At 35.5% G+C, this 26,064-nt stretch overlaps 4 protein-coding genes across 7 annotated transcripts; 3 read left to right on the top strand and 1 right to left on the bottom strand.

Moving 5' to 3' along the window:
- The first annotated feature begins 2,262 nt into the window (after positions 1 to 2,262).
- LOC148644474 (uncharacterized) lies at positions 2,263 to 6,663 on the top strand. Of its 2 annotated transcripts, XM_088614161.1 has the most exons (3): positions 2,271 to 2,395; positions 2,500 to 2,885; positions 3,907 to 6,663. In XM_088614161.1, the coding sequence occupies exons 2-3, from the start codon at positions 2,547 to 2,549 to the stop codon at positions 5,254 to 5,256; spliced, it is 1,689 nt and encodes a 562-aa protein (XP_088470287.1). In that variant the 5' UTR covers positions 2,271 to 2,395; positions 2,500 to 2,546; the 3' UTR covers positions 5,257 to 6,663. The 2 variants fall into 2 exon arrangements, with proteins under 2 accessions (XP_088470285.1, XP_088470287.1); XM_088614159.1 differs by having other exon boundaries at positions 2,263 to 2,885.
- Positions 6,664 to 7,728: 1,065 nt separating this feature from the next.
- On the bottom strand, positions 7,729 to 19,454 carry tk2 (thymidine kinase 2). Of its 3 annotated transcripts, XM_088614163.1 has the most exons (11): positions 19,316 to 19,454; positions 18,784 to 18,886; positions 13,577 to 13,614; positions 13,364 to 13,438; positions 13,030 to 13,083; positions 12,499 to 12,588; positions 11,112 to 11,185; positions 10,040 to 10,128; positions 9,437 to 9,516; positions 9,258 to 9,338; positions 7,729 to 9,012 (listed from the first exon to the last, which is right to left on the bottom strand). In XM_088614163.1, the coding sequence occupies exons 1-11, from the start codon at positions 19,319 to 19,321 to the stop codon at positions 8,926 to 8,928; spliced, it is 777 nt and encodes a 258-aa protein (XP_088470289.1). In that variant the 5' UTR covers positions 19,322 to 19,454; the 3' UTR covers positions 7,729 to 8,925. The 3 variants fall into 3 exon arrangements, with proteins under 3 accessions (XP_088470289.1, XP_088470288.1, XP_088470290.1); XM_088614162.1 differs by lacking the exons at positions 18,784 to 18,886; positions 19,316 to 19,454 and adding an exon at positions 14,088 to 14,382; XM_088614164.1 differs by lacking the exons at positions 13,577 to 13,614; positions 18,784 to 18,886; positions 19,316 to 19,454 and adding an exon at positions 14,088 to 14,258.
- On the top strand, positions 15,144 to 18,086 carry LOC148644473 (proteolipid protein 2). The gene is made up of 4 exons (XM_088614167.1): positions 15,144 to 15,370; positions 17,068 to 17,223; positions 17,318 to 17,413; positions 17,570 to 18,086. The coding sequence occupies exons 1-4, from the start codon at positions 15,311 to 15,313 to the stop codon at positions 17,675 to 17,677; spliced, it is 420 nt and encodes a 139-aa protein (XP_088470293.1). The 5' UTR covers positions 15,144 to 15,310; the 3' UTR covers positions 17,678 to 18,086.
- cmtm3 (CKLF-like MARVEL transmembrane domain containing 3) lies at positions 18,868 to 25,958 on the top strand. Its single transcript, XM_088614166.1, has 5 exons — positions 18,868 to 19,114; positions 21,948 to 22,103; positions 22,585 to 22,680; positions 22,951 to 23,059; positions 23,857 to 25,958. The coding sequence occupies exons 1-5, from the start codon at positions 18,998 to 19,000 to the stop codon at positions 23,883 to 23,885; spliced, it is 507 nt and encodes a 168-aa protein (XP_088470292.1). The 5' UTR covers positions 18,868 to 18,997; the 3' UTR covers positions 23,886 to 25,958.
- The last annotated feature ends 106 nt before the right edge of the window (positions 25,959 to 26,064 follow it).

Raw genomic sequence — 26,064 nt, 5'->3', positions numbered from 1 at the left:
TTTACACACATTTTTATTTTATTGTAGAGTCCCAGTATAGGTTTTCCCTCAGCATAATGAAATTGATGTTGACTTGTAACTAATCAAGCTTCTACTGCCTAAGAGAAGGAGGCAGTTGTAGCCTGGGAATACCACAGACAAAGAAGTTTTTGAGGAATACAAAGAATTGAGTATAGCAACTTGCACTTCTGAGCAATCGCTTAGTCAGATCAGACAGAAAATGCTGTTTTTGTTGAAGGAAGATCATGCAATCAGGTGGGATTTTGGTTGGCCTCTTTAAACCAAAAGGTAGGAAATATTTTGTGGTTCAGTGCTCTGTTTGCATAAATGAACTCCTCTATGCAGGGCAAAAGAAAGCACTGAAATAAACACTATTTTTTTATAATGGTTCATGTTGTAGCAATGTCCTAACCAACACCCACTGGTTTCAGGAAAAATAAATATCTGTGGACAGTACATAAAATTGCATTTTTTTTAATTATTTTGTAATTCTGTAAAAGACTTACTAGACATTCCTGAACAAGAAAACAGTGTGATTTTTTTGTAGTATCTAAACAATTTTCTATAATAGTACATTTATAATGTTTTATTATAAAATGTAGGGTAAAGATTCTTTACAAACACAAACATAAAGCTGAAAAAGATATTGGAACAGTGAAATACCATAGTGTTTATTTTCTTTGCAAGGATCGGTCCTGATGCTGCACTGTAGTGCCCTCTGTTGCCTACAACAGTACACCAGTATGGAAAGCTGCTCAAGTCAAAATCAGCAGGTGTGTTCATTCCTTTGTCATTTGTTTTGTTGTGGTACATTCTAGTCGACTAAAACTGCATCAACAAAAAAAGCAGTTAACTTAATACATGTATAGAACTGTGAATTGTGGTAACTTTTATGTTGCTTATAAATCTTAAAAGTACACTGCACCAGTACTACAGGTATATATTACCAGTATATTATTACTTACTGTAATTGAAGCTAAACTGATTCCTTATTCATGCATTGCCATTTCCCTGAATATTCGTATTTTGTTGTTTAATAACGTCAGTAGTCTAGGACTCGATCCAGGTCTGTAATAGGTTGAGTGCTTTTCTGTGAAATGTACTGCACAGTGGCAAAAATTATTGATAATGCTTTGAACCTCACAGTAATTTAAGTTTAAAATAGAGAGGAGGGCATTTCTTTTTGAAAGTCTGGATATATTGTATAGGTCAGGAATTAGTTCATGTTAGGCCTAATGTCTCCTGGTTTTTGGTCCCATCCATTCATTTCCTGACCGCTTCTTCCAATTCAGGATCGCGGGGGAGCAGGTGACTGTCCCAGCAAGCAATGGGCACAAGGTGGGCACACCCTGGGTGGGACGCCAGTCCATCACAAGGCAGATACACAGACAGACTGCACATGCGCACACTCCCACATAGGGCCAATTATTAACTTACCAGTTTATTTTGGACTGAGGGAGGAATCAGGAGGACCTGGAGAAAACCCACACAAACACTGGGATAACATACAAAATCTACACAGACAGCACCTCAGGTCCAGACCCGAACTCGGGACCCCAGCACTGCTAGCCACTGTGGCACCGTCCAAGAAGTCAAAAAAAGAAACCTCATTATTTTCTTAGAATTAAATGTGATTTTTCTTAAGACTTTTACAGTTGATTACTCAAAGCCTTAATTCATTAGAAAGTACAGTTATTTCTAATCAGGCTGTTAGTGGAATTAGATTAACGCAGTTATTTATATTATCAGACCAACTCTGCCCCTATAAAAAGTTTGAGACCCCTGTACAGTATATGAATGAAAACTAGTGAATAAAATATAGTATGCCATTCACAAAAGTATTACTAGAAGAATTTCATTTGCCTGAACCCCATGCATGAAAGGTATAGCCCATGCCATGTTTAATGTGCAGTAGCTTCTGCAATTTCAGTTCCGTAACCACGAGTTGAGGCCTATGTAAAAGGGTTTTTAAATCTGTAACTCATACATTTTACGATTTCTGTATTTACAAATAAAGCTAGTTAATTTAGGATACTTTTTTAAATGCCCATTTATAATGGAATGAAGTGATCTTTTTCAATACTGCGAAAATTCAACAGAAATTGACAAAAATATTTGAATTGTTGCAAGTGATGGCAGTATAACCATGAATCTTAGGTCTTAATTGTACACACCTTCGATAAACCTAAACTACGTATACTGTATATAAACCTACACGCATGGTTTGCGAGCAGTCCATTTCCTTGTTGCAAAAATGTCATGATTCTTTCACTTTCGCTTTTTTAGGGCAACCTGCGTTTCGTCTTTCGCAGCATGTCCTACTACAAAGAGAATCCCTTGCCGTCCTTAACTGAGGCTTCGTTGATATAATCGACACTATATTTATAATATATCGGTATCTATAACCCCCGCCTGCCCGAACAATATTGCTGAACGTCTAAAAAGACTATTACGCCATCTGCATGCATTGCAGCTTCCTTGTTATTGACTTTCTTACAGGAAAGCTCTACAGGCAAAGTTGACCCCCTAAATCAGATTTGACAGCCATGAAGAGTGCCAGCAGTGAAGAATCATTAAGCATACTTCCAGACCTTCGTCAGGATTATTTGAACTACTACGAAAAAGTCTGTTTTGACGGTAATCTCAAACTCTGCACGGAGACTGAAGTGACAGAAAAGGCGAAACGCTTCCTGTTTTCAGAAACTAATCCAGGAGAAAGGTTTGAAGTTTTTGACTTTTACTGGGCTGTATCAGAATGCCTACGAGTGCGTCAAAACCAATGTCGGGATGTGTTCGAGGGTCTGATAAAAGCCACCGAAGTCTTAGAAATGTTTTGTGTCAACCTGTTTCTTTTTCCGTGGAAGAAGGAAATCAGATCACTAAAGGTAATAATCAGCAATCAATTAAAATTATTCTACAAAGTTATATACATTTTCTCAGTTAAGATAAAAGGAAAAATACCTATGTAATTCGCAGATTGATCTGACATAAATTAATAAAACACTAGGCTGTTTTAGCCTTGGCATTTGGTTAGTATACATTATAAATTTAACCCCTCCTAGTTACCTTAAATTACAATTCATAATATGAATATGGAGATAAAATATTCTGTGCTATAGATGCAAGTAAAAGTTTATTTAAACCTTAATATACTATTGAGAGATACAAGACTTTCTGCTTACACCAGAAAAATACTTAGTGTGGTATTAGTTAATGTATGCTAAAACACTCACTTGGCAGCCATTTCTGTGCTTTCAAAATCATGAGATTTGCTTTCTCATTATTAAAAAGCAGGGGCTTTCAAATGGAAAAATACCCAACCAGATGAAACCAAAAAACATCCAAGCAGTTGAAACAAAAGTTAAACCACTTCCTGGTACTGTCACAGCTGCAGTTCCCAGCCATAACGACTTCTTGAGATAAAGAAGGGAATTAAAAATATTAAGGCACTTACTCTTGATTCTCAAATGGATAATTTAGTAGTAACTACACTCCTATTTTCTGTCATGGTCTTGCATGCAAAAAAAAAACATTCTGACATGTTCGGAAAAGAGTATCTCTACAAATACAGTACTTGGCATACTGTACATGCTTCTTTACATTTTAGTGCTTAAGACTTTAGCCTTCTTAAGTCTAGTAAATGCTTAAGAGTGGGAACACAGGTTTAAATGAGCAAATTCTCACAATATGCCGCAGTTTTAAATACATTTCATACTGCTAAGCAAGTAGGAATCATGCATGAAAAATAAGAAATTTAAAAATCATAAACAACTTCAAACTTTTCATAAAGCACCAGAATTTAAACTAGATACAGATATTGGCATTAAATTGTTACACAAGTGTCAATGTGTATTGTAACTGAATCATATAGATTCTGAAATACAGTAACTGTTTGTTTTTTAACAGACTTTCACAGGGCCCTTTGTCTACATAATTCAGCCTGTGCTGCCACCAGACATTGTCAGGAGCATCCTGGAAACTATAGGATATTACCTAGAAACTGACACAGAGTACAGACTGAGCAAGAACATAGACTTTACAAAAGTAAAGAAAGTGGGGTTTGAACTGTTTCTGGCCAGGCAGGAATGTGAGTACTTGCTAGAAGTCATGGGTCAAAAGGAAGAAGCAGAGTGTTTACAAATCATTAAGCAGAGATTTCCAGCACTACGTGGTCACAAAGAAATTGCTGAAGCCTTGGTTGGGGAAGACTTCATAGAGGAGAAGCTGGAAAGCGACAGTTCTCTGTTAGGCCCAGGAAGAGCCATGAGAGAAGAAAGTCAAATGGGGTTTGAGCCAGGACAAAGGTTGGAAGAGGAGCCTCTAAATGCAGAGATCAGAATTTCAGAGGAAGCAGAAACACCCGGTTTGGGACCTAGCAGGAGCATGCTAAGTGAAGACAGCTCAATCTCAGAGATGCGTGCCAATTACCCTGACCTTACTTTTCGGCAGAAACGTATCTTCAGTTATACTCAGGAACATTCTGCAGCACAGCGTAACAATTTAGGAGATAAAAGAATGCCTGAAATACATTATCTGAGTGGTCCTCAATCTATTGCCATGTTCACAGTTTCTGCACTTCCTAATGAACTACAAGCGGCACAGTTTGCAAAAGAGGACATCGTCAAGCATCCACCTCCGAACAAACATAGCAGAAGTTCAGCAGCATCGGAATCATTCAGTCCTCCAGCTGCCATGCACAATACAGGACATATTGAAAGCAAACAGGTTCTCGAAGAGCAGTCTGCATCAACTGATAACATTTTGTCTGAGATAACTATGAAGTTTAACAACCTGGGGTTTAAAGATAGTCTTCCAGAGGAAAGTCTGAAATACCCCATTGAAGAGACATCTCAAATGGGTGGAATTTGCCATGACCTTGGCAAACACAAGCCTCCTTATTTACCAGAAGATAAAAAACAGCCCGTTGTTTGCCAGCCATCTGCAGTTTTAGTCAGCAACATACCTGACTGCAACTGCAGTGTCTCAGCAGACCCAGACTGGAGAAAATCCTTCACAAAGGCTGATGTTCCTACTACATCCTTCTCTGATGACAATTTGACACCTAATGCCATCAAAGAGCCACCCCAGTCTTTTTACATCCCACCCAGAAGCATTGACAACCAGATTCCCATTGAGGAACTAAATGCAGAAAGTATCAGCTGCCCAAACAACTGTAATGAGACTTGCCAACCACCAAGTAGGAAAGACACATTAGCAACAGAGGATGACCTGTTGAAAGGCTATGTTTTGGTTTAACACACAAAAAAATAAATACAAAGAATAGCTATGCAGCAATCACTAACAGGACAGAGTATAAGACAAGAAGCAAATATTTGAGAATACTAATTGTGTAATGTATGCTACTGAGATGTATCGGGAATCTCAGTGGAATTGGGGAGGTCCTGAAAGGGTGGAGGTAGGGGTGTAAATGCCAGTTCATAACAGGATACACCTGAGAGGTGATGTTTATGAACAGGAGTGCAGAAGTGGGAAAAAATTAGGATTCCGACTTCCTACTAATTCAGTTTTCAATATTTGTTCAATATTTCTGTGGCATCAAAAGAATGCATTGCAAAACCTTTAAAAAGGTTTAAGACTTGAAATCATTATCAAAAAGATCACTAGAGTAAATGTAGGAGCCTAACCTAACAATAACTGCTGGTAAAAATTTAAATGGTCTGAACTTTGAGGAGGTACTGAACTTTGAGAAAAAGGAGATGGAAGAGTCCAAATTAAGCCCAAATGCGTTCATTGAAGCAAGAGTACTTTAGGTCTGGTGACACTGGTCTTGGCAGTGGACTGTGTCATATTCTTTAACTCCTTTAAATTGGAAATTGGAAGTGCTATTGAGATAGAATGGACATTAGTCAGCCAGGGCTTTAAGTAGACTGGCAACTTCTGTGGCCTATTGGGCGCTTACAGATTTGCAGTGATGTCACAGAGAGATGTAACATTCCTTTAAGAAACTGATCTAAGCTCACAGGACATTATAAGATAAATGTGAGCATTTCCGTATTAACCTCAGAAGTGGAACTTTAATATAACAGATATTTTAGCTACAAGACCAAATGTTTAAATTTTAACATTAATAAAAGGAGTGCATGCATCCTAAAAATAACTGGTGATGTACATTAAAAAAAACACAATAATGTAAAATGAGGTGTTTCATTTGTAAAGCTTATATTATTAATGCCAAAGGATTATTACCATTTGTACTAACAATTGATGTCATGTGTAAGATGACATTTTTAACAAAGTGTAAATAAATTCAAAAGAATAAGGCTATGACTTTTAGATAAGCATTGCAAACTTGGCAACTTGTTACTTTGCTTAACCAAATGAGCTAGATAGACCCAGTAACTCCTTTCTTTTAAAACCTTTTTGCTCTTCATGTTTGTCATATGACCAGTTTTGTTCACTGCCATACACTGCCAGCTTTCCAGTACTAGTTACCTGTTATAGTAACCTGTAAAGTTCAGGTAAAAGTGTAGATTTAACTGATAGAATTAACATGATTCCATTATATAACTGACTTTATGTAAATCTATTTGTGAAAATTGAGAATAACGTTAAAGTTGTGAATGTACATGTACAGTTTCAGAGCTGTTGTTGAACATGTTTAAAGTCAATTTAAACCTAAATTAAAAGCTTTTTTTATCATTAGATATGTGTCCATGAGTGATTAGTAATAAGGACTAATAGGTTTATTTTGATTGTCAAAAATGTACTGGGTTTTACAATGGGCTAATTGCACTGGAGTTTCATGGGCTTCTACACAACAGAAGCTCCTGGGTCAGATATTAGTGAGAGGAGCTGCTTCTACAGTCACTCCTAATTCTCCTATATTTCGCTCTAAAGTATGTCTGCACCACAGTAGACAGTCATCACAGGAGTATGTGCACAGGTCCTCACTGTTTTTGTGCTGCAGAAAGGGGGTGCACTACTAAGCTATATGGCTAAATGATTGGCACCAATACAAATAGAAAACAGCTGATGTTTCCAGATTTAATATAGAATACATGATATATAAAAATATGCAGAATGATTCATTCTTCCACATGACAAATGTTTGGGGGTAAAAAAGAGATTCAGCTGTGCATGATGTACTAGTGAGTAGGTTAATTCTAAAATTATCAGTTATTAGGGGTTCATTCACATTATGGATACATCCCTTCTCAAACAAGATGATGGCTAGTACTTGGGATTTAAATTATAGCTTGTGCAAGACATAATTTGGTATTGTATTTAGAATAATACTGAGGTGGTCTTCCATTATTTCCTGTTTTATATATTCTACTTTTAAGGCACTATGTTGCTGTTTCTCTATGACAAATTAACAGTGACAACTGCAGCGTAATTCTATCACAGTGCAAAGTGTAGATAATTAAATGACAAAGTATAGAAACTGTAAAATATAAGACTGATGAAAATAATTTTACATTTAGTCTTGAGTAAGAGGATACAGAATCCAACCAAACATTCACACGGGTAACAGCTATTTCTCACTGGACAGCAAATTCTATAAGACAATACATGAAGTGGACAAAAAGGTAAAGGAGAAGAACACAGTATAGTGAAAGCAAGGATTTCCACATTGTGTTAATTATTACCTATCATGAAGCTCATGACATACTGTACAGTAGTATAACAGAGAGAAGCAGTATAGATGAACAGATGAGAGGAACTTTCTGCACCTATCCCCAAAAGTTGTAAAAACAGAAACAGAACTAATAAAAAATGCTTTCATTTTATTTCTTTGAATACAGCAAGAAAGGAAAAAATGAAAGGTGTACATGTCCGCACAACTCCCACCTTCCCCCAACAGTTATCTCCAAAAGTTTAGATTCAGCCCGCACTGTATTATTTTAAATTTACATTTACTTTTAATACTAAAAGGTCCCGAATAACCAAAAACCTGTAACTGGAATGTAACAGAAACATTCTTAATATAAGTTGAATGTTGCCTTCTATACATTTTTCAACTCAGTTTGGATACATTAAAACTACTTCAGTTTAAAATATAAACTTATACTCTTCCACCTGAAAATCACTAGTTCAAAACTGTGCTTAGAAGTTGTAAAAATGTTCATTACCTAATTGGATTTGTCAGTTAACCCAAAGCTGTATCAGTTAATACACACCCAATTCATTCCTCATGTTTTGATCCAAAAATTGATTTTGGAGTGGCTCAATTTTTTTTCAGCAGATAACACAACACAGGTTACCTGCTAAAAAATATTTTTTCTTTTGGATCACATGCCAGAGTTTCTTACAACTGATTTGATCTGGTCCCATTCATGCAGGAGGTGACACTAGGGCCTGTGATCTGTCTACTTTGTCTTGTAGAAGTTAACCAAAAAGATGCAAAAAATGAATGCCACAAAGTGTAATATACATTAAGGAATTACAGTTCGGTATCAGAATTGTAATCAGGTTGGTCTTCACCTGGATTCCTCTATCCAGATCAAAAATACTACTGCAGCTAACAGCATGTGTTTTATCCAAGGTTACATCTGACCAGTCATCTCTTTTCTTCACATTAAACAACCGCTAGCACCAGTTCTATCACAAATCTAAAGTACAGTAAACACTGTAGTGTACAACTGTACACAAGTTCAGCAGTGCCAATGAACATGAAAGACTATTAAATGTATTGCGTGCGCTTAGCTTTTATGAATCTTAAGTGCTATACTTAACAATTACTCAGTTTTTTGGTCACAGAAATAGAAATAGCACGCGAGACAGCCAGAAAGCCAACCATGCAAATGTTATGAAAATTTGAGAGACAGCAGAACAAGGCAAAGACTCACGACAACATAAAAAAATCCAGATACAGTTCAGAACAAGGCAAAGACTCACGACACTATACAAACAGTTTCAGAACCAGTTCAGACAGTAAAATCTCCACTCCGATTCCAAGTGCGATTAAATGTGGTTTGTAGACAGTATCTTTTCCCTGTTCTCTTCATACTGGTTCAGCATCTTTTGGAGGTCATGATCTGCAGAAATAACCTAAAGTAAAACATGTACATTAAATATAACATATTCAACATACAACATACAACTTTGTGAAATATTGAATTTTGTATTTAATTAAATATGAATTTTGCATAAATATACTTTTCTTTTAGGTCCTCCATTACGATAGACTAAAAACACACGAAAACACATTTTAGCCTGTATTGTTTAGGTGTTTAGCATAACACTAAATCATGCTCCAAACCAACACCATCAGTAGGATTTGCCGAACAACTCACAAGAACAGGAGCTGGGACAGCAAACGATGTCTTTTTAATTAGCCAGTCTTCATACAGTTGGTGGATAGCTTCCAAATATTCCTTTTAAAAAAGAAGAAACCAAATGCCAGTTCAACAGTCTCCTGATCACGAGGTAGATAATATGAATGCAACATTTAAATCCTTCTCAGTATATTTACCAAAGGTATCACTTTCTCCTCTTCCCTGCACCTCTTCTTCAGTCTCTCATAGCAGGTCTGTGGAGACGTCTGCAGGTAAACTACCCAACAAACAAAAAATAATTATATTCTCTTGTCCTTTGCTGCTGAAAACATACTAATGGCAAAATGTCTTCCAATATGTTTTTTTTACAATGATCTACAAGCTACTCTGCCAGTTTGCATGATAATAACCTGCACTTTCATGAACTTTCACCTACAAAAGAATTACAAATCATTTACACAACATACAGACAACTCCAGACCAGCATGACAGGCTGCATGTTAAGATCAGTTAATATGGTTAGATTTACCAAAATACCACACCTATGTGGACAACCCTGCACCACACTGTCCAGCTTGCCAAACTCTTTGAACAGGCAGCAATGTTTAAATCCCATACTACACAAGCATGTTTTAGACAGTATAATGCTGTTTAAACACTTACGGTGCAAAGCAGCAATAATGCTATAATAAGATGCATGATGCAAAAGAAGCAAGTATTTCTCTTTTGTCATCTACAAAACTATAGAAACTGCACTTCATTGTAAACAGCACAATGTACTGTAATTCAAAGCAACTCACCAATAAGATCCAGAGGAATGTCAATTTTCTGCACAATCCAATTAAACCATTCAGTCAAAACAGCAAAATCCACCTCAGGCATCTTCCCACTATAATGCATGCAAGAAGTTACATATGCATTTTACTAACACACTCTATCCTGTCTGCAAATACACTACAGTGCTGACAGTTAGAACAGGAAATGCAGCATCACTGATGCACACAAGGTGTTCAGTACATGTGAAGTCCCTTGATCCACAATAAAGCTGTAATATTTTTAGAATGTGACTGCTTAAAAGAATTTCTATTTCTGACCTCCTTCTAAAAATGAAGCTCCGAATAAAGTAGCAGGTTTCTTCCTTTTTGCATTGTGTACACATGAACACATGAATTTATGATTCACTCATTTTAAAGACTGATATTGAAACAGGTGTCTATAGAAATATAAAACACCATAAATCTCACAGTTCAGAGGTGCTACACTATGCTTTATCCAAACAAATACAAGTTACAATAATATGGCATTGGTACTTGCATTTTAAAGTTTTCTGTGCCTTTTAAACTTGCCATGGTCGAAAACTCTGACTAATCTTCAAAATTACTGCACTTCAACATTTGAATGAAAATATTCAGTTTTAGATCTGGAGTGCGGAACACATAAATTCTATTCTGCATATACAAAATAGAATAAAGATCAGTTAAGATCAGCTGCACACAGTTAATACTGTTTAAAAAAAGATTGCTAACTTTTTATTCTCCATTTTATTGGAAGTACTCAGGAACACATGAGCACTGGAGAAAGAGTGCCACACAGTGGTAACATGCAATGTGTGTGTATTTTAAATTCCAAAAATGTTAGGGGAATCTTTCAGATTTCTGTAGTTTTCTGTATCAAGCTTCTATTAAAAAAATTAACCCCCAAAAAAGTGCATCAGCATACAGTAATTAGATCTACAAAGAAATAAAGAAATTGAAGTGAATATAGAAAATAATTATGTTTAATTATGCAAGCACTCAAAACATTCCCAGAGTATCATTTTAAGATTTTCAATTTCTAGATGATTCTAATATTTAGCTTCAGTTAAAAACATACCTTCTGAAGAGATTTTCCACAAATATGTATTTAGCACTGTATATAGACCTTTCCATCATTTTTATCTGAGACATCTGGGGAACAGAAAATAGTTTACAATAAATATGATCATTCTTCACTTATCTTTAACAAAGCGCTATGAAAACATGTTTTTTATTAATAAATCAGATATTTTACAGATATTGCAATATTCACTAATACATTATTTTCCATTCTATAACTATATTCCCTTTTCATCATTCATTTTTAAAATACAGGTTTTAAAAGGGGAAAATTGTTATTTGAGAATATGGGCTTCAGCGACCTAATTTAATTAACATATGCCTTAAATATTAACTGGCTTTTATTAAGTATTACCAGTTTTGCTAAAAATATTCATATTACACTATTTTAAGTGTACTTTTTATTCAGGCTCAACAGAAGCATCATCTTATGATCCAAACAGTGTTTATCCTAATGGATGACCACAATCATTCAATATATCAACAATTTTTACCCCCTTGCACATTATTTTGGTCATCCAGTTTTAAACAATTTCCATCCATTAGCTGAAAGATGCTTATTCCTGTAAAGGGCAGTGGTAACCAAGAGCCTATCACAGAAGTAGAGGTTACAATGCAAGACTACACCCTAGAGAGGATGCCAGTCTATAAACTTATCTATACCTCAAAGCAAACTGAATTTTAAGAACATACATAAGCTTACATATATAACAGCACAGGAGTACAGTATGGAGATATTGTACCAATTGTCTCCCAAGACTCTTGTTTCTATACTATGCAAGTACATAAGAATGGGCATTATCAAGTGCTGAGGGCACTTCAGCTCATTCTTGAAGTTCATTTAACACATTTAACTTTTTAGGAATGAATGGTGACACAGTACAAAACAAGGAATGCAGAAGGCTGTTTCAACTGGATGTTAAGGATTCTTCACTCAAGATAAGCACAAAAGTTACATGAATGTGGACTTCTAATTGACTCAACAACTAAAAGCACTCTCCCAGAGTGCTAGGTGAGTTTACCGATCCTGGTGTTGCAAGTCCGCTTACTGGTTGAATGTTATTGAGTTATTCCACAAGCTGCAACACACAACAGGCTCAGTTTTGTTGGGATAGGGTTGCGATTAGTCAGCCTGAGATCTCACAGCTCCCGATGAAACAACAACAGCTGCAAGTTTGTAGCATGAAAAGAAAAGTCTTAAAGTGCCTGTCTTAAAGTGGGGGATCAGAGGAGCCTAGAGACACATTATCAAGTATAAGTGTCACAGCAGCAAGCCAAAATGTAATGACACAACTGGCGATTCCAAATTTGGTTGGAATGTAATACAAATTTTATTTTTTTTTAAAGCTAAGCAATATCCATGTAAGATAATCGGTAGCCCCTACCGTTGGCGAGACGTGGTGGTCTAACATCGTGAGCTGCACATAGGTCTGCAGAGTGATCCCCCAGCGTGTAGGATCCTGATACATCAATCCCTACCAGGGATTTAAACCAAAGGCACAGTGAACAATGAACCAAAACAGCTCTCAAGGAGAATTTTTGCACTTTATTTTAATAAGTAGATGAAATGGGTGTTTAAAAGTTTAATATATTGGAATTATTGTAGCTTATGTATACTTCTGCCAAATGTAGCAGCACGTTATACTTTGCAACAGTCGATAAGGCTCTGTGAACTGACAGATTTACCAAAAGATAAATAAATACTGATAACAAATTAAGAATTACTGGTCTTGTGTTTTCACCCTGAAGAAAAAAAATGGGAGCTACCCAAAGCAATAGTGACTTCTCAATGACTACAAACACAAAAATATTGCATTTCTATTTTTATTTTCTTATATATATATATTTTAAGGGAGATGTAATGCTGTGTTTGAGATTTTGAGGTTTTATTTTAGAATAATATCCACACATCTTACCAGTGGATTGTGCCCTCTAACATTCCTCCATTTGGAAACTGGTTCTGTCAATGCCTAAAAGACAAGATGTGCAAATACATTTACTGCAGACGTGCATGTCCATTGATGAGATAATAATTTGAAGAACCAAAGAGAGAAGCACAGCAGGTCAAGGTGTTATCAAAAAGCACAGCAAAATAAAAAAGGATTTCCTTAAAAGCAAATATAATGTAATAAAACGCATGGATAATTCTGAAAACTGATAAATTCAGTTTTATTACTGAAATGAACATGAAATTACAAATCTTCATATTTGACAGAAATGAATCAAACAACAAAGGCATTTTGCTTTTACCTCAATGTTACTGGTTTTGCTAAAGTATTCCAAGCAAGTTGTCTTTCCACTTGCAATATTCCCTTCAATGCAAATCTGAAAGAAAAATATAAGTCTTCTTCAATAAAAATACTGCTTTTCTCCAATATGTGTAAACACTAATAATATAATATTATGTTAAATATGATTATCTCCACACACAAAAATATAAAGATTAGTTACTTTCTAACTTACTACAGGCTTTCTCTCCACCCTGTTCCGCAGCAGATTGTCTTCGGGAAAAGAAAACATGGTAGTGAGGTTTTGGTACTGCTTCACTCGGTATGCTGAGTTAAATAAATTAATACAATCAAAGTAGAAACATAATAAAATGCTAACTGCCCAGGGTAACCGTCAATAACGACAAGCACGGCACATAATCCAGATGGCTCTGAACTCCAGCCAGGTCTGTGGTATCAAATTCGTTGAAGGAGACCGCAAAATCTTGTATTTTTAATCCAGACCCCAGCGTTCAGACTCGCATGAATTTTGCAGGTGATGCCGCAGACGCCTGAAAGCACTATTAAAAACCTTCAACAAAATACAACCGCTATTCTCTGCAATAAAAACTGTTAACGATAAAATATAACAATTTATGATTTGCCTAAATTGTAGCTTGATCAAATGTAGATCAGCACAATCCGTTTCGTTTTCTAATGTAAAGAAATGGGAAGTCATGTCACGTGTAAACCAGATGTGTACCTACTTGTATTACGTGTTGATCCACCATTGACAGTAGTACAGTACGGTGTAGCTTGTTTCACCACATGTTTGAAAAGACATGTGTATTTTCTGTGTGCAGCGCCCTGACAGTGAATTCTCCGGCTGTTTGCATAAATAAGATGTTCGGAATATGTCAAGGCAAGGTCAGACCAAACTCTGGTGAATACTGTAAGAAAATACATGGTCACACTCTTATAAATCCATAATACCCTAGAGTCACTTCTTCACAACACGGTTTAAAAGGCCACGCATTGCATTTTACTTCCGCATGTCAAAGAAATGCTTCCTACTGAGCATACGCCACAAGCTAACAATGTCCTTAAAGAGACAGCACTGTGAAAGGGCTTTTTTATCAAGGTGTTGTAGCGTTTCATCTAAGAGAATCTGCAAAGCTGAATTCAACGAGAAACGCTAAGAGGATGTAACTGGCTGCTTAGAAAAAATGGTTTTACAGATCATGGAAATTTGGTTTATATATTTATTTTTTGTTCCATGGAGAGAGATGCAAGTATACCCAAACGGCAGGACAGAAGCTGTTTGAAATGAGCACCTTGAAGCGATGTAAAATGAAGATTTATGTTCTGTAATGTCACAACAAGCACTGTAAACGTTTCCTACATCCATACGAACGTGTTCTACATACGGGTATTCAGATTGTCTTTTTTCCATGAGGATAAATAATTTAGGGTGGTTCTGTCTTGCAAAATAAAATAAGTTGATATTTAATATTCAACAAATTGAAGTTGTGAGATTTTGACATTCAAAGATGAACGTGTTTTTGCAAATAATTAAAATCTTCTCAAGATTCTTCATGCTTGACACAATAATAATGAGGGTAAATCTGTTCATACTAACTTAAGATCACCAGTTCATATGGTTATATTTAGAATTTAATTAACAACGTAAAAAAATGCTTAAGTAAAACAGTTTTAGAAAGTTCCCTGGCTCAACCACACCCACTAAACCGAGTTAACAGTCTTCCTTTCTAAGACCTCGACAGTGCTCTAAAGTGTAAAAGATGTGACACCTACAACTAGATCACAAATACTAAATACGCTACGTGCTCTGTAGAAACAAAAAATAAAAATTGTGCTCACAAGTTCCTGTTACCGCAGTGATAAAGGAAATTGTACAATCAGGAAATAGGTTTAAGACAAGCAGATATTTCTGAGAAGAGTTTATTGTGCTACAGTAAAATTATTCGCCATGGAAATTGATTTTACCTTTCTTAAATCTCGTAGAGGTGTTCTTAAAGTTTCAGAGATGGTAAGCAATAATAAAAGTAATACGATTTCTTTTTTCGCTTTTGATTTTACACATGTATTATGCATTTCATAAAGTATTTGAACTACCCCAGCTATAAGTATTTATCTGTGCAGGCAAAGATGAGTTAACGGCATCTGCATTGCTTTCAATAAGTAAACAAGCTGTCATCTAGCTTACAATTATAGTTGTTAGGGTCATTGTGTATCTTTTATCTGAGATTTTTGTTACAGGAGCACTTATGTATTATGTTATTGTGTAAGTAACTCTTGACATCTAAAAGACTAATAAAATTAAATTTAAAGAAAGAAGTGTTTAAAATGTTCTGGATTATAGAAGTGTGAAGTGAGGTTTGGTGATTTGAGATCAAGTATAACAAATCTTCTGTTCTCTGTCAAGCATATGGGTTATAAAATATATTTTATCCTGCCTCCTAATAACTTCTTATCAACCCTACCAGTTTGTATTATATTCCGTTATTAATGTCTATGTTGTTCTACACAAAACAAAGCTGTAGACATTAAAATTCGGTTTACTAACGTGGTCTCACAGGACATTTAAAAAGGTAAACACTAACAAGACTACTGAAAATGTTCTGATACTTAAACTTGCTCTTCTTCATTCTTTTTTTAATTCCAGTGTTTCTTTTTACTTTTTTAGAATGCAAGAAGATGGAAGTACATATGTCTTTATTCTAGGAGACAGTAATTATCGGTGTTTTGTGATCAGATAAAGCATTCTGATCACAGTTATTGTTATTTTCCCTCTCTCTATAATGCAGCTTTGCTGAGCTAATATTATATAAAAATAGCAAAGCCTGTTAAATACATCAGCAACGAAATATTCCCCATATTTTAATAATGAAAGTATTGTTATAAAATAATATTCTTCTAATAATTAAATGTGACAGAGAATATTGCCCTCTAGTGGAGCTCTTGGCATTTCATATTGTGAAGAAAGAGAGCTCAAGCACATTTCATGCGTGTTATACATTAGTTACCTACAATAAACTGAATTATATATAATACTGTACACATTCATTAGCTGGAAGAAAAGCCATATTTTATTAGGCTAATTTGGATAAACTTGCTTTGTCATTTTATATATATAGATAGATCATTATTTAATAACATAAGAAAGGTTACAATCGAGAGATCATTCCGCTTGTTTTGTAGTTAGCAGCTGGTTTATCCAAGGAACTTATCCAGCTGTTTCTTTAAAGGAACCACATTACTGGCTTTAACAACATGACTGGATAACTTGTTCCATTACTTCCATGACCTTCCAGATACAGAAGTACATCCTGTTCTCAGTTTTAAAAACACTTCTACACAATTCCCACTAGTTTGGGATTCACTATTGATCCTGAAGAATTACAGCAGATCCCCTAGTAATCTTCTGTTTTCAAAACTAAAACAGTTCAGTTTCACCGACCTGTCAATGTAGGACATTCCTTTAAGTCCCTGAATCTATCTTCTCTGGATGGGTTCTCAAAGCAGCAATATGCGTTATAGAACGTGGAGATTGTACATAATATTCTAAATGAGGCCTTGCTCGGCCATTAGACATTTTAACATAACACTCTTGAATTAAATCTGATGTCAAATATTTGTTGTTATGTCATCTGTTTAGGGTTTCAGCATAGAGTATAAAAGAGGAGAAAAAATGCATCCTCTAACTGTCGGTTCTCTTTGTGCCAGGTGACTGTTTTCGTAGCCTTTGTGTGTTTTGCAACAGCACATGGAGCTCCCTACATCGCAGCCACTTGCATTGAGTTCGTAATAACTCTCGCACTCTTCCTCCTTTTCCTGCTGAAACTCAACAAGAAGATCACTTTTATCTTCTGGCCTCTTATTGTAAGGATCATATCCGTATTACAAAGCAGTCATGTCCAGTTTTCTGCCCCCAGTGCAAATAAGCAATAACACATGATTTCTTGTGCTTTTACAGGATATTTTTAACTCAGCCTTTGCAGCACTGTTTGTGTTTATTCTGAGTGTCATTGCTCTTACTACGTACTCAGTGGAAGGAGCCCTGGGTGGTGGGGTAAGTGTGAATGGAAACTTTTTTTTAAAATCTCTTACTAACCTGAATGCACATTTTAAAGGTTAGGAACCTTTGGTTTTGTATTTTGGTTTGTACAGTAAAAAAAAAAAAAACGTTTTGTTTCCTGTTCAGTAGACATTTATTGTACTTTTGCAGATTGTGGGACTAATAGCAGCAGCCCTCTGGTCAGTGGATGCTTTTCTGTTCTTCAAGAGAATAACTTTTAACCAGCCAAGAACTACTGAAGTCTCTGGAGTGAAATAATCAGCACCAAGCATCTGGAAGACCTGTGTTTATGTCATGAGTTGTCAACTACCTATGATATCTGTTAAGTATATTTGAGGAACCATTCTTTTAATTTTGTATTAGGCTTCATTATCCCCATCCTAATGTAGAAAACTCCCCTGAAATCAAACTTTGCAGGTAATCTTAAAATAGACCAAAACCAGTGTAAACTTCAGTCAATAATAACATAAAAGACTATCCACTTACTGTATAACCCTGGTATTGTGCAATGCATTAATGTGGTGCATTGTAATGTTTTGAATGGAAGGAGTGCATATTCTTGGTGCTTTGTATGTCTTTTGAAAGTGAATAAGTTTTATTTCTTTCATAATAATGTAAATGCACAAATTATCAACTTCATAAATAAATGCATACTACACAATGGCTACATTATGTGTCTTTAACAGTACATTCTGTGCCTAATACTGAACATGAATAATTAAGTATATGATAGCAACACTTTATTGTTGTGACTTAAACATTCCAAAATATTTTAAAAAAAGCTTTAATATTTATTTTAAACCTAATTCTTTTAATTTGTTAACTTTAACTTATATATATATATGTTATATATACATACTTATATCATTTTCAACATTTTAATGCTTTAAAAGAACAGAAAAGCTATAAGGCAGCTACATTTCAATGAATGTGTAAGTGTTCAGGACTATGGAGGAGGGTAAATACTCAAACTGAGGTGATTCAATGACACAATAACAGATTGTAGTTCCCTTCGAAATATGGAAGTGATGCATATAGAGACAACATTTTACCCTGCTTATGTCTGTTACAAGTATACATTTTATACAACAACAATGAGGATAACTGCAACAATAATTAATAGCAATGACGACTTTCTAATTATAAGACGCTTTTCACAACTACCTAAATTAAATTTCTCACAGGAACAAAATAATCGCTTTTAAACTGCTGTTCTGTGTCGAGGCCAGACCATTGCATTCTCAACCTGCATTTGATTGCAGAACCCTAACACGAAGTCCGTGACAAAGCAGAGTGATATTTTTTTCATAATTGTATTTCATTTCAACCATAGGCAGTTAAGTTAAAAACAAGAGACCAGTTACCCATCAAGCCATGAGGCATCCTTAACAGCCCTGTCTCCAGATTTGAAGAATGCAGATGTTGCGCTTTTTTACGTTTCCGCAGTGTCATGATTTCCGTTTCCACCTTAAATTCAGAAGAAAGTGATTCATTTGTTGCTTTGCAGACGACTCTGCTATATAGCAGGCAACTTCGCTTGAATATTTAACTTTTGTTTTGCTTTTTTGAACTGCCGTTATGGGAGACATAGAGTCTCCCGATTCAACCAGTTCTCGCCAGGCTGGCATTTTAGCTCTCCTCCCAGACAAAGCTTTCGTCACCTCAAGAAGAGGATTACTCCTTACAGCTGAAGTGGTACAACTTATTTATTTATTTAAATCTTCTTTAAAATACTGTCAGCAGATCTTGTTTTCTGTCACCTTTCTTGTTTTCTTTTCTAAACTGTTGCTACTAATAGCTGTTAGTAATAAATTCTAATCAACATTACAACCACAAGTTAGTTTTCTAACTAGTACATGAATAAAAACACTGAAATTAATTGGAAACACGGTAAACCTTCATTTTCTTCTCTTCTGTCAAGTTTATTTTTTGCGGGTTTTTTTCTATTGGAGCATCGGGAGTGGCGCCTTATCATTAATGATCTCTAGAAAGATTCCCAAGTGTACATGCAGAACAGATTTATTATCTCTTCCTATGAAACAAATACATGTAAATGTGAGAACAATTGTATTACAGTTTACAATTTGTAAACTTAAAGCGCTCGGGTATCTCTTTTACATTCTGTGAAAACTGTGTTAAATCCTGCATTGTTATCTTATTACTGCTTCTATAAAAGGCATTATTCATCACTCTTAGAGCACTAATGTCTGTTGTATATTCAATGGTATTTCTGACAATCTCGTTCACGTTTTAGGAAACAAAAAAAAACGTGAAGCGACAATGTTGCAGTTGCAGTGAATTTAGTACCACTTGCTCGATGTTTAAATGTCCATATAACTGCAATTAAACACTCAAGAGGTGCCTTTTCCTTACCTTGTTCTACAAACCTTTTTCACTGAACTTCTACGTGCTACACAACGCCATTTCGCTACATTTAAATGTAACTGGTGGGGGCGGGGGGGTATTTAGAGATCACAAGGTCTGTGTTAGTGGTCACAGTATATGTGAATAAAGTGTAACCAAGAAAGTTTACGATGCTTTCTTAAGATCTGTGATTGCCAGGTGTTGGTCTGCTTGTCTTACTGTAGGAAAATCTCACTTCACCTGCAAAAAATATACTGTGTACCGTACTCTTTGTATAGTATGCACAAATTAAGCGAGGACAGGAGAGAAAAGGAAGTCTTCTAAATGTCATATCACATATATGTTATCCGCCCAAAAGGTCCCTTAAGATATGTAGCTTTTGATTTGACAAAATACACGTGAAAGTAGTAGTTTAAATCCTCAGCGTTGCTCTATCATATCATTTTTCTTTTTGACTCCAATGTGTACTACACTATTCTTCTGTTGCTTGTGCATAGATCTTAAATTGACCAGTTACCTCAACAGAGTCAGATTCTCATTAATAATTTGAGCATTCAAAGCAGAGATTTACAGTATATGACTTCTGGGCTTTACTGGAAAAAAAGTCCTATAGTAAAGCTGCAAAGCACTAAGTACAATACAGGAAAAGACAAATAACAACAGGAAAAAGATTAATTCCTAATTCCTAGTGTTGATGGAGATGACATATTATGACTTTATTATGTACAGTTAAATATCAACAGGCATTTTTAAAAAAGATTAATAATTCTTAATTATAAATATAGTTTATGCATTCTGTTGCTTACAGCTCCAAATCTGAAACACACTGTGGAATTATTCAAGGATACAGGATAAAGTCCTTGCTTTAATCCGAGTATCTTGTTTGAACACTTTGAAATTGTTTTGGTAAATATTTAATGTGTTTATAACAAAATATAGAATTCTGTGATACACTTCAAATTGCTGTTTGTGTTTCTTTGTTGCACTGCTTCTGTTCTACAGATTACTGAGCGATCTGTAGTGGTGGGTTTGTATGACAAAAGTGGAAATAATTCAAGGACCAGGAAAGCTGTAATAAACTGAACAGTCCTGCATGTGAATTAGACCCAATCAAGAAGTAAACACAGTAAATAATATATATATATGTATTTCACTGTAGTACAAACTTGAATGCATGGGATATTCTGTAAATTATGTAGTTCAGCTTTTACTTAATAGTTAATTTTCTTAATATATCTTAGTATATAAAATATATCAATCTTAAGCACTTTGCTTGCTTTGTCTTTGGGTGCAATAATTCATTTAAATTATGTTCAAGGAGCTAAATATCTCTAGTGATAGAATTCTGCCAGGAACTCTATAAGAAGAATTTCCTCAAGATGACATAAAATATTTCTCCTTTGTCGTTCCGAAAGTGGATTGAATCTCAGGTGTCACATTTTCATTACTGCTACCTGATTCTCCATGCTGTTTGCAAAGTAACAATTTAAAATTTGTACAGAGGAAGTAGTTTTGCAGTTACACTACACAGCATTGCCTATTAACATCTGTTCAGTGTTTGTTTGGCTTTAATAAGCCTTGTATTCAGTCAGTGATTGTGTGACACCAAAGTGAAACACAAGCATAGCTTTAAACTGCAGAGTTGTCAACATACAGTACATGTACACTGTTTACCATCAACCAGCTTGCAGATTATAACTGTCATTGTTTGAGGCTGTGCAGATTTCATGACTGAGCTTTGCCCTTTAGAGGGATTCTGACATTTTCCTGATACACAAAGACCTATTTGTGATATTTTCTGTTTTTTTTATTCATCTTAAGGTCACCTTTTTAGTTTTCTGGCATTAGCTTTAAAACACCAGATCCTCAATGTACCACGAAGACCAAGTCATGATGTTTCACCAAGAATGCCAAGAATTATTTTAGAAAATATTCCACATGCTGAAAAATACAGCTCTACAATAATACCTGTCCAGTGTAACAATTGAGTCATCAGAAATAATTAATTAAACATATCTAAACAGTATATATTAACAGTATTTATGCACAGTAATCACAAAGAGAGTGCTAATGTATCAGGTTGCATCTGTGTGACTATAGCTCTTGCCAGTCACCCCGGCTACAGCTTACATTACCATGGGTTCACTGACTCTTCCTGTCTCAGGCTCTGTCCTTCATCATCTTCATCTGCTTCGTGGCATCAACAGCCGCGGCCTTTGTGACAGCCCCGCTGATCGAGTTCCTCCTAGCCCTTTTTCTGCTCTTCGCCTACTCCACCAAGTTTAATGAACGCTTCAAGAGCTTCCACTGGCCTCTGATGGTGAGTCTTTCTGTTTATACTGCAACATACAGTACACGGTCAAAATGACATCTCTGTATGCTTGGCTGGTTCTATACATTTACCTGGTAACATACAGGCCTCAGGTGACTGCTCTATACGTTTATCTGGTCACATACAGGCCTCAGGTGACTGCTCTATACATTTACTGTACCTGGTCACATACAGTCCTCAAGTGACTGCTCTATACATTTATCTGGTCACATACAGGCCCCAAGTGACTGCTCTATACATTTACTGTACCTTGGTACATACAGGCCTCAGGTGACTGCTCTATACATTTACCTGGGTACATACAGGCCTCAAGTGACTGCAGTAGTGCTATATGTTTCAGGGTAGATGATAGCCTACTACATTTAAAGCAGAGAGACAAAGGGCCTTGTCTGCAGTCTACATGGCTAACCTAATATCTGGTGTTTTTACAGTGGGTGCATTATTTTTTTTATTTTATTTTTCTCTGTAGGATTTTCTACGTTGTGTCAGTGCTTCAATTATATATTTTGTTATTTCCATAATCTCAGTCTCCAAGTATAAAGATGGGGCTTCTAAGGCAGGTGGGGTGAGTATGCCTGATAGTTACAAATGAATTTAATACAAATATCCTTGTTTTATACATTGATTTTTTTTTTCTTATATGATACACAATACAGATTTTTGTGCTAAGTATACAAATCAAAATATACATTTTCCTGTGTGGAAATATGTGATGTGGGCCAGCATATATGACTGTACAAGCATGACTGTATATAAAAGGTGCTTCTTTTTTGCATCTTTGACCCTTTACTGTCTCTCAATGATGTTACAACTCACTTGCGTGCTCTCTTTGCAGGTATTTGGATTCATAGCCACCATAGTTTTTGCGTTACATTTCTATGTTATCTTTAATGAGCTGGCTAATTTTCTGAAGCAAGGTGATTCCCCAGAGCAGCCCCGTGCAGGTAGGAAACTTAACTTTTTTAAAAAAAAGAGTAGAAATACAAACAGGGGTATGAAAATGAGGGAAGAAACTTTTTTTTCACAACCGTTGAAGATTTGCTTCCATTTCCCCACTAATACGCTGTATGGGATAAATTACATCTGGAGTATAGACAAACTCAGAATAACAATCAGATGGTAATGCCAACATATTACCTCAAACTGAAACTAATTATATCAGGAAACCTCCATGTAACCTTCTTCTGTCATACGTAAAAACCACTAAAGCAAATGTGTAGCGATTATTCTACAGCAAATGTAAAAGGAAGGCTTTGTGCCATTAATGTGGTTAAATATAACCAGTCCTGTACTCCTTTGTAGTTAATGAACAACAAAACAATATGCAAAAATTGTTTCAATGGGATAAGCAACACAAAAATTGAATAGCTGATGATTTTAATAATACACGTGCTGTAAATGCACATTTGTCATATTTCTCATTTAATCCACAGACACATGCAGTCTATGTCAGCACATAACTTTCTAAAATAACCTTTTTTAAAAAATAATTGAGCATCATGCAGTCTAAAAAAAGCACAAGTTCCTGTAAAAACTGATGTTTATTAAGTTTGGCTTTTTTGCAGTAATTTCAGGAGTGTTTTTAAACTGCAGCTGTGTAGTACAAGTTATTGTACTGTATGTGTGATGCAACTTCCTTAATTTCCACAAAAAGCAGATACGTAGTAATTAGGATGGAAGAAGTGTCACACTTTTTTGTGGTTTCACTTTTGGAACATATTCTCTTTTTTTTGGGTTGCAGATGAAGATTCGGATTCGGATTCGGATTAAACTCCAGCTATTACTGCCCCCCCCCCCACCTCCTGCTTTCCAATAAAATCCCCAAGACGCAGCTCAATTAGAACGATCCTGGCAAAGTCGTGATCCAGAAACAGATCCACGAGGAAATCAGTAAGCTTGTCCAAACAAGTTTCATCCTACGAGTGCCACAGGGGCTTATGAAATCTATTTTAAGTTCCTGCCACTGGTACTTGCTAAAGTATAACATTTTACAACAGGGCACATTAATACATATGGTACAGAGCACCATTTCTCTTGTGATGGGTAGTTAAAGATGGGATATAATCATACGTTTTTGTTTATTGTCAGTTCTTGATTGGTAGCCTATGTAAAAAAAAAAACACCTGATCAAACACCTTTTTCTGTATTTTGCATATGCAACTTTGACCCAGTGCACTAGTCAAAGAATAGTTTGCTTTTCCAGTTAAATAGGATCATGGACGAAGAGGAAAAATTGATTGTATGCCAACCACCCTGCTTTGAAACTGTGAATCTGTTCCAGTATGTAATCAGTACTGTCAAGGTGTTTTTTTTGGGGGGGGTGGAATAAAGTTGGATGACACTAGTTTACATATTTTTAGATATTTGCCTTAATCCAAAGGTAATTCTACTTGATTAATAATAGTAATAGTCTACAGTTACATATTTGGGAGATATTTCACCAGGACTGAATGTTTCATAAAATCAAGCCTTGGTAGAACTAATTTACTAAGTTAATTAAATAACCTTTACTTATGAATGTTAGGCAATCATGGTTATCCAATTATGTTTTTCGGCACATGTATGATAGATTGTATATAAAAATACATTTACCACAGTGAAAAGTGTCCAAAAACATTGTTGGCCAGATATATAAACCAAACTCTTTTGTTAACTAATGTGTTTACAATTAAATATATCCTTCTTATATTTGTATAAGATGTGTAATAGGTTTCAAACATATTGATAAACCACCAGCATTGTATACTGATTAAAGTACTTGTTAAACTATAGTACCCAACATAAAATTCAGTCTATAATAAGGGATACGACTTTGTTGTTGGATCAAGCCAATAAGCTATGTAGTGTTATTCTGATTATTAACTGACTTACTAAAGTCAACTTTGAGGAAAAAAATGTTTTGCAGTTGGTTTGCTGGCTTCACCATCTGCTGTATAGAAAGACTGGAATTGAATCCAGGACTCAGTTTTTGTCAAACTTGGTAGGCATGATTTTTATGACAATATATTTGCATTTTATAACTCATGAAAGTAACGGTCATGCTTTCAAGCTTGTGATTAATCGTTTCTCCAGTTATTCAGTACTTAATACTTCATTTTTTTTAAGAAACTGCTGCCTTCCACTTGGTGCCTTAATCTGCCTTTTATACTATCTGAAGCACTTTCAGGGTTTTGTAAATGTTGTTTTATATAATTTTGAATGTTTGTAAGAGACTATTTTTTTTCTCTGTGGGAAAAGTACCACTAATGTTTGCAAAGAAATGCCACTTCCCAAAAATGCAGTTAATATTAGATTTAGATATTAGATTGTTTAGAAAATGTCAGAATTATCATTTAACTGCATTTTATTCACCTATCTGCACCTGTGATCTAGAACTGGGGTATTCAGCCTTTTTTTGAACTGAGGATCTCTTTTCAAGTGTTCCCCCTCAGTAAAGACCAGAATTTAAAAAGAAGTTACATTTTTATAACTAGTAATATCAATGCACAACTGCAGCTCAATGTATCCACCATGACTAAGAAGGCAAGAATGATTTGACACACTAATTGACTTGAAATGCAAAACATCTTTGTTCCCAGAATCCCCATGGGGGTCACAGACACATGGTTGAAAGCCCACAGTTTCAAGAATATCAAGGTTTTTCACATGCAATTCATCTACTGTAATCTGGTAAAAAGTTGCATGTTGTGGTTTTGGTTCAAGAGCCACATCTTGCTGACTGTCACGGTGAATTATTTTGTGACCTGCTTGTAGAGTAGTTTTAGAGAGCCACTCAAAAAACTAATGAAACTTTGTTCACAATGCCAAAAAATAAGTAAACATTACTTATAGTTTTTATGACAATCATTGTCTGTGTCTTTCTTCACTCCTGGTTATTTTTCAGGATTTGCAGTTTTACTCCAGCAGCAAAACAGACCTCCAGTTTTCAAAGACATATTCTCTTCATTTT

Source organism: Lepisosteus platostomus, chromosome 20 (genome assembly GCF_059453375.1).
Source record: "Lepisosteus platostomus isolate fLepPlt1 chromosome 20, fLepPlt1.hap1, whole genome shotgun sequence".
Taxonomy (NCBI): Eukaryota; Metazoa; Chordata; class Actinopteri; order Semionotiformes; family Lepisosteidae; genus Lepisosteus; species Lepisosteus platostomus.
Note: the sequence above shows the minus strand (reverse complement) of the source record. Positions and strands in the feature narration are given on the sequence as shown.

Bases quoted from the DNA above. Each gene is read 5' to 3' on its own strand.
- LOC148644474 (XM_088614159.1), top strand. From the start codon at position 2,547: ATGAAGAGTGCCAGCAGTGAAGAATCATTAAGCATACTTCCAGACCTT. The intron at 2,886-3,906 runs GTAATAATCAGC...GTTTTTTAACAG, and splicing joins AGGAAATCAGATCACTAAAG to ACTTTCACAGGGCCCTTTGT.
- tk2 (XM_088614162.1), bottom strand. From the start codon at position 14,286: ATGTATTTTCTTACAGTATTCACCAGAGTTTGGTCTGACCTTGCCTTG. The intron at 13,439-13,576 runs GTAAGTTAGAAA...TTTTTCTTTCAG, and splicing joins GGGTGGAGAGAAAGCCTGTA to ATTTGCATTGAAGGGAATAT. The intron at 13,084-13,363 runs GTAAAAGCAAAA...CTTGTCTTTTAG, and splicing joins GCAAAACCAGTAACATTGAG to GCATTGACAGAACCAGTTTC.
- LOC148644473 (XM_088614167.1), top strand. From the start codon at position 15,311: ATGGAAATTGATTTTACCTTTCTTAAATCTCGTAGAGGTGTTCTTAAA. The intron at 15,371-17,067 runs GTAAGCAATAAT...TCTTTGTGCCAG, and splicing joins TTCTTAAAGTTTCAGAGATG to GTGACTGTTTTCGTAGCCTT. The intron at 17,224-17,317 runs GTAAGGATCATA...GTGCTTTTACAG, and splicing joins TTATCTTCTGGCCTCTTATT to GATATTTTTAACTCAGCCTT.
- cmtm3 (XM_088614166.1), top strand. From the start codon at position 18,998: ATGGGAGACATAGAGTCTCCCGATTCAACCAGTTCTCGCCAGGCTGGC. The intron at 19,115-21,947 runs GTACAACTTATT...TTCCTGTCTCAG, and splicing joins TACTCCTTACAGCTGAAGTG to GCTCTGTCCTTCATCATCTT. The intron at 22,681-22,950 runs GTGAGTATGCCT...CTCTCTTTGCAG, and splicing joins GGGCTTCTAAGGCAGGTGGG to GTATTTGGATTCATAGCCAC.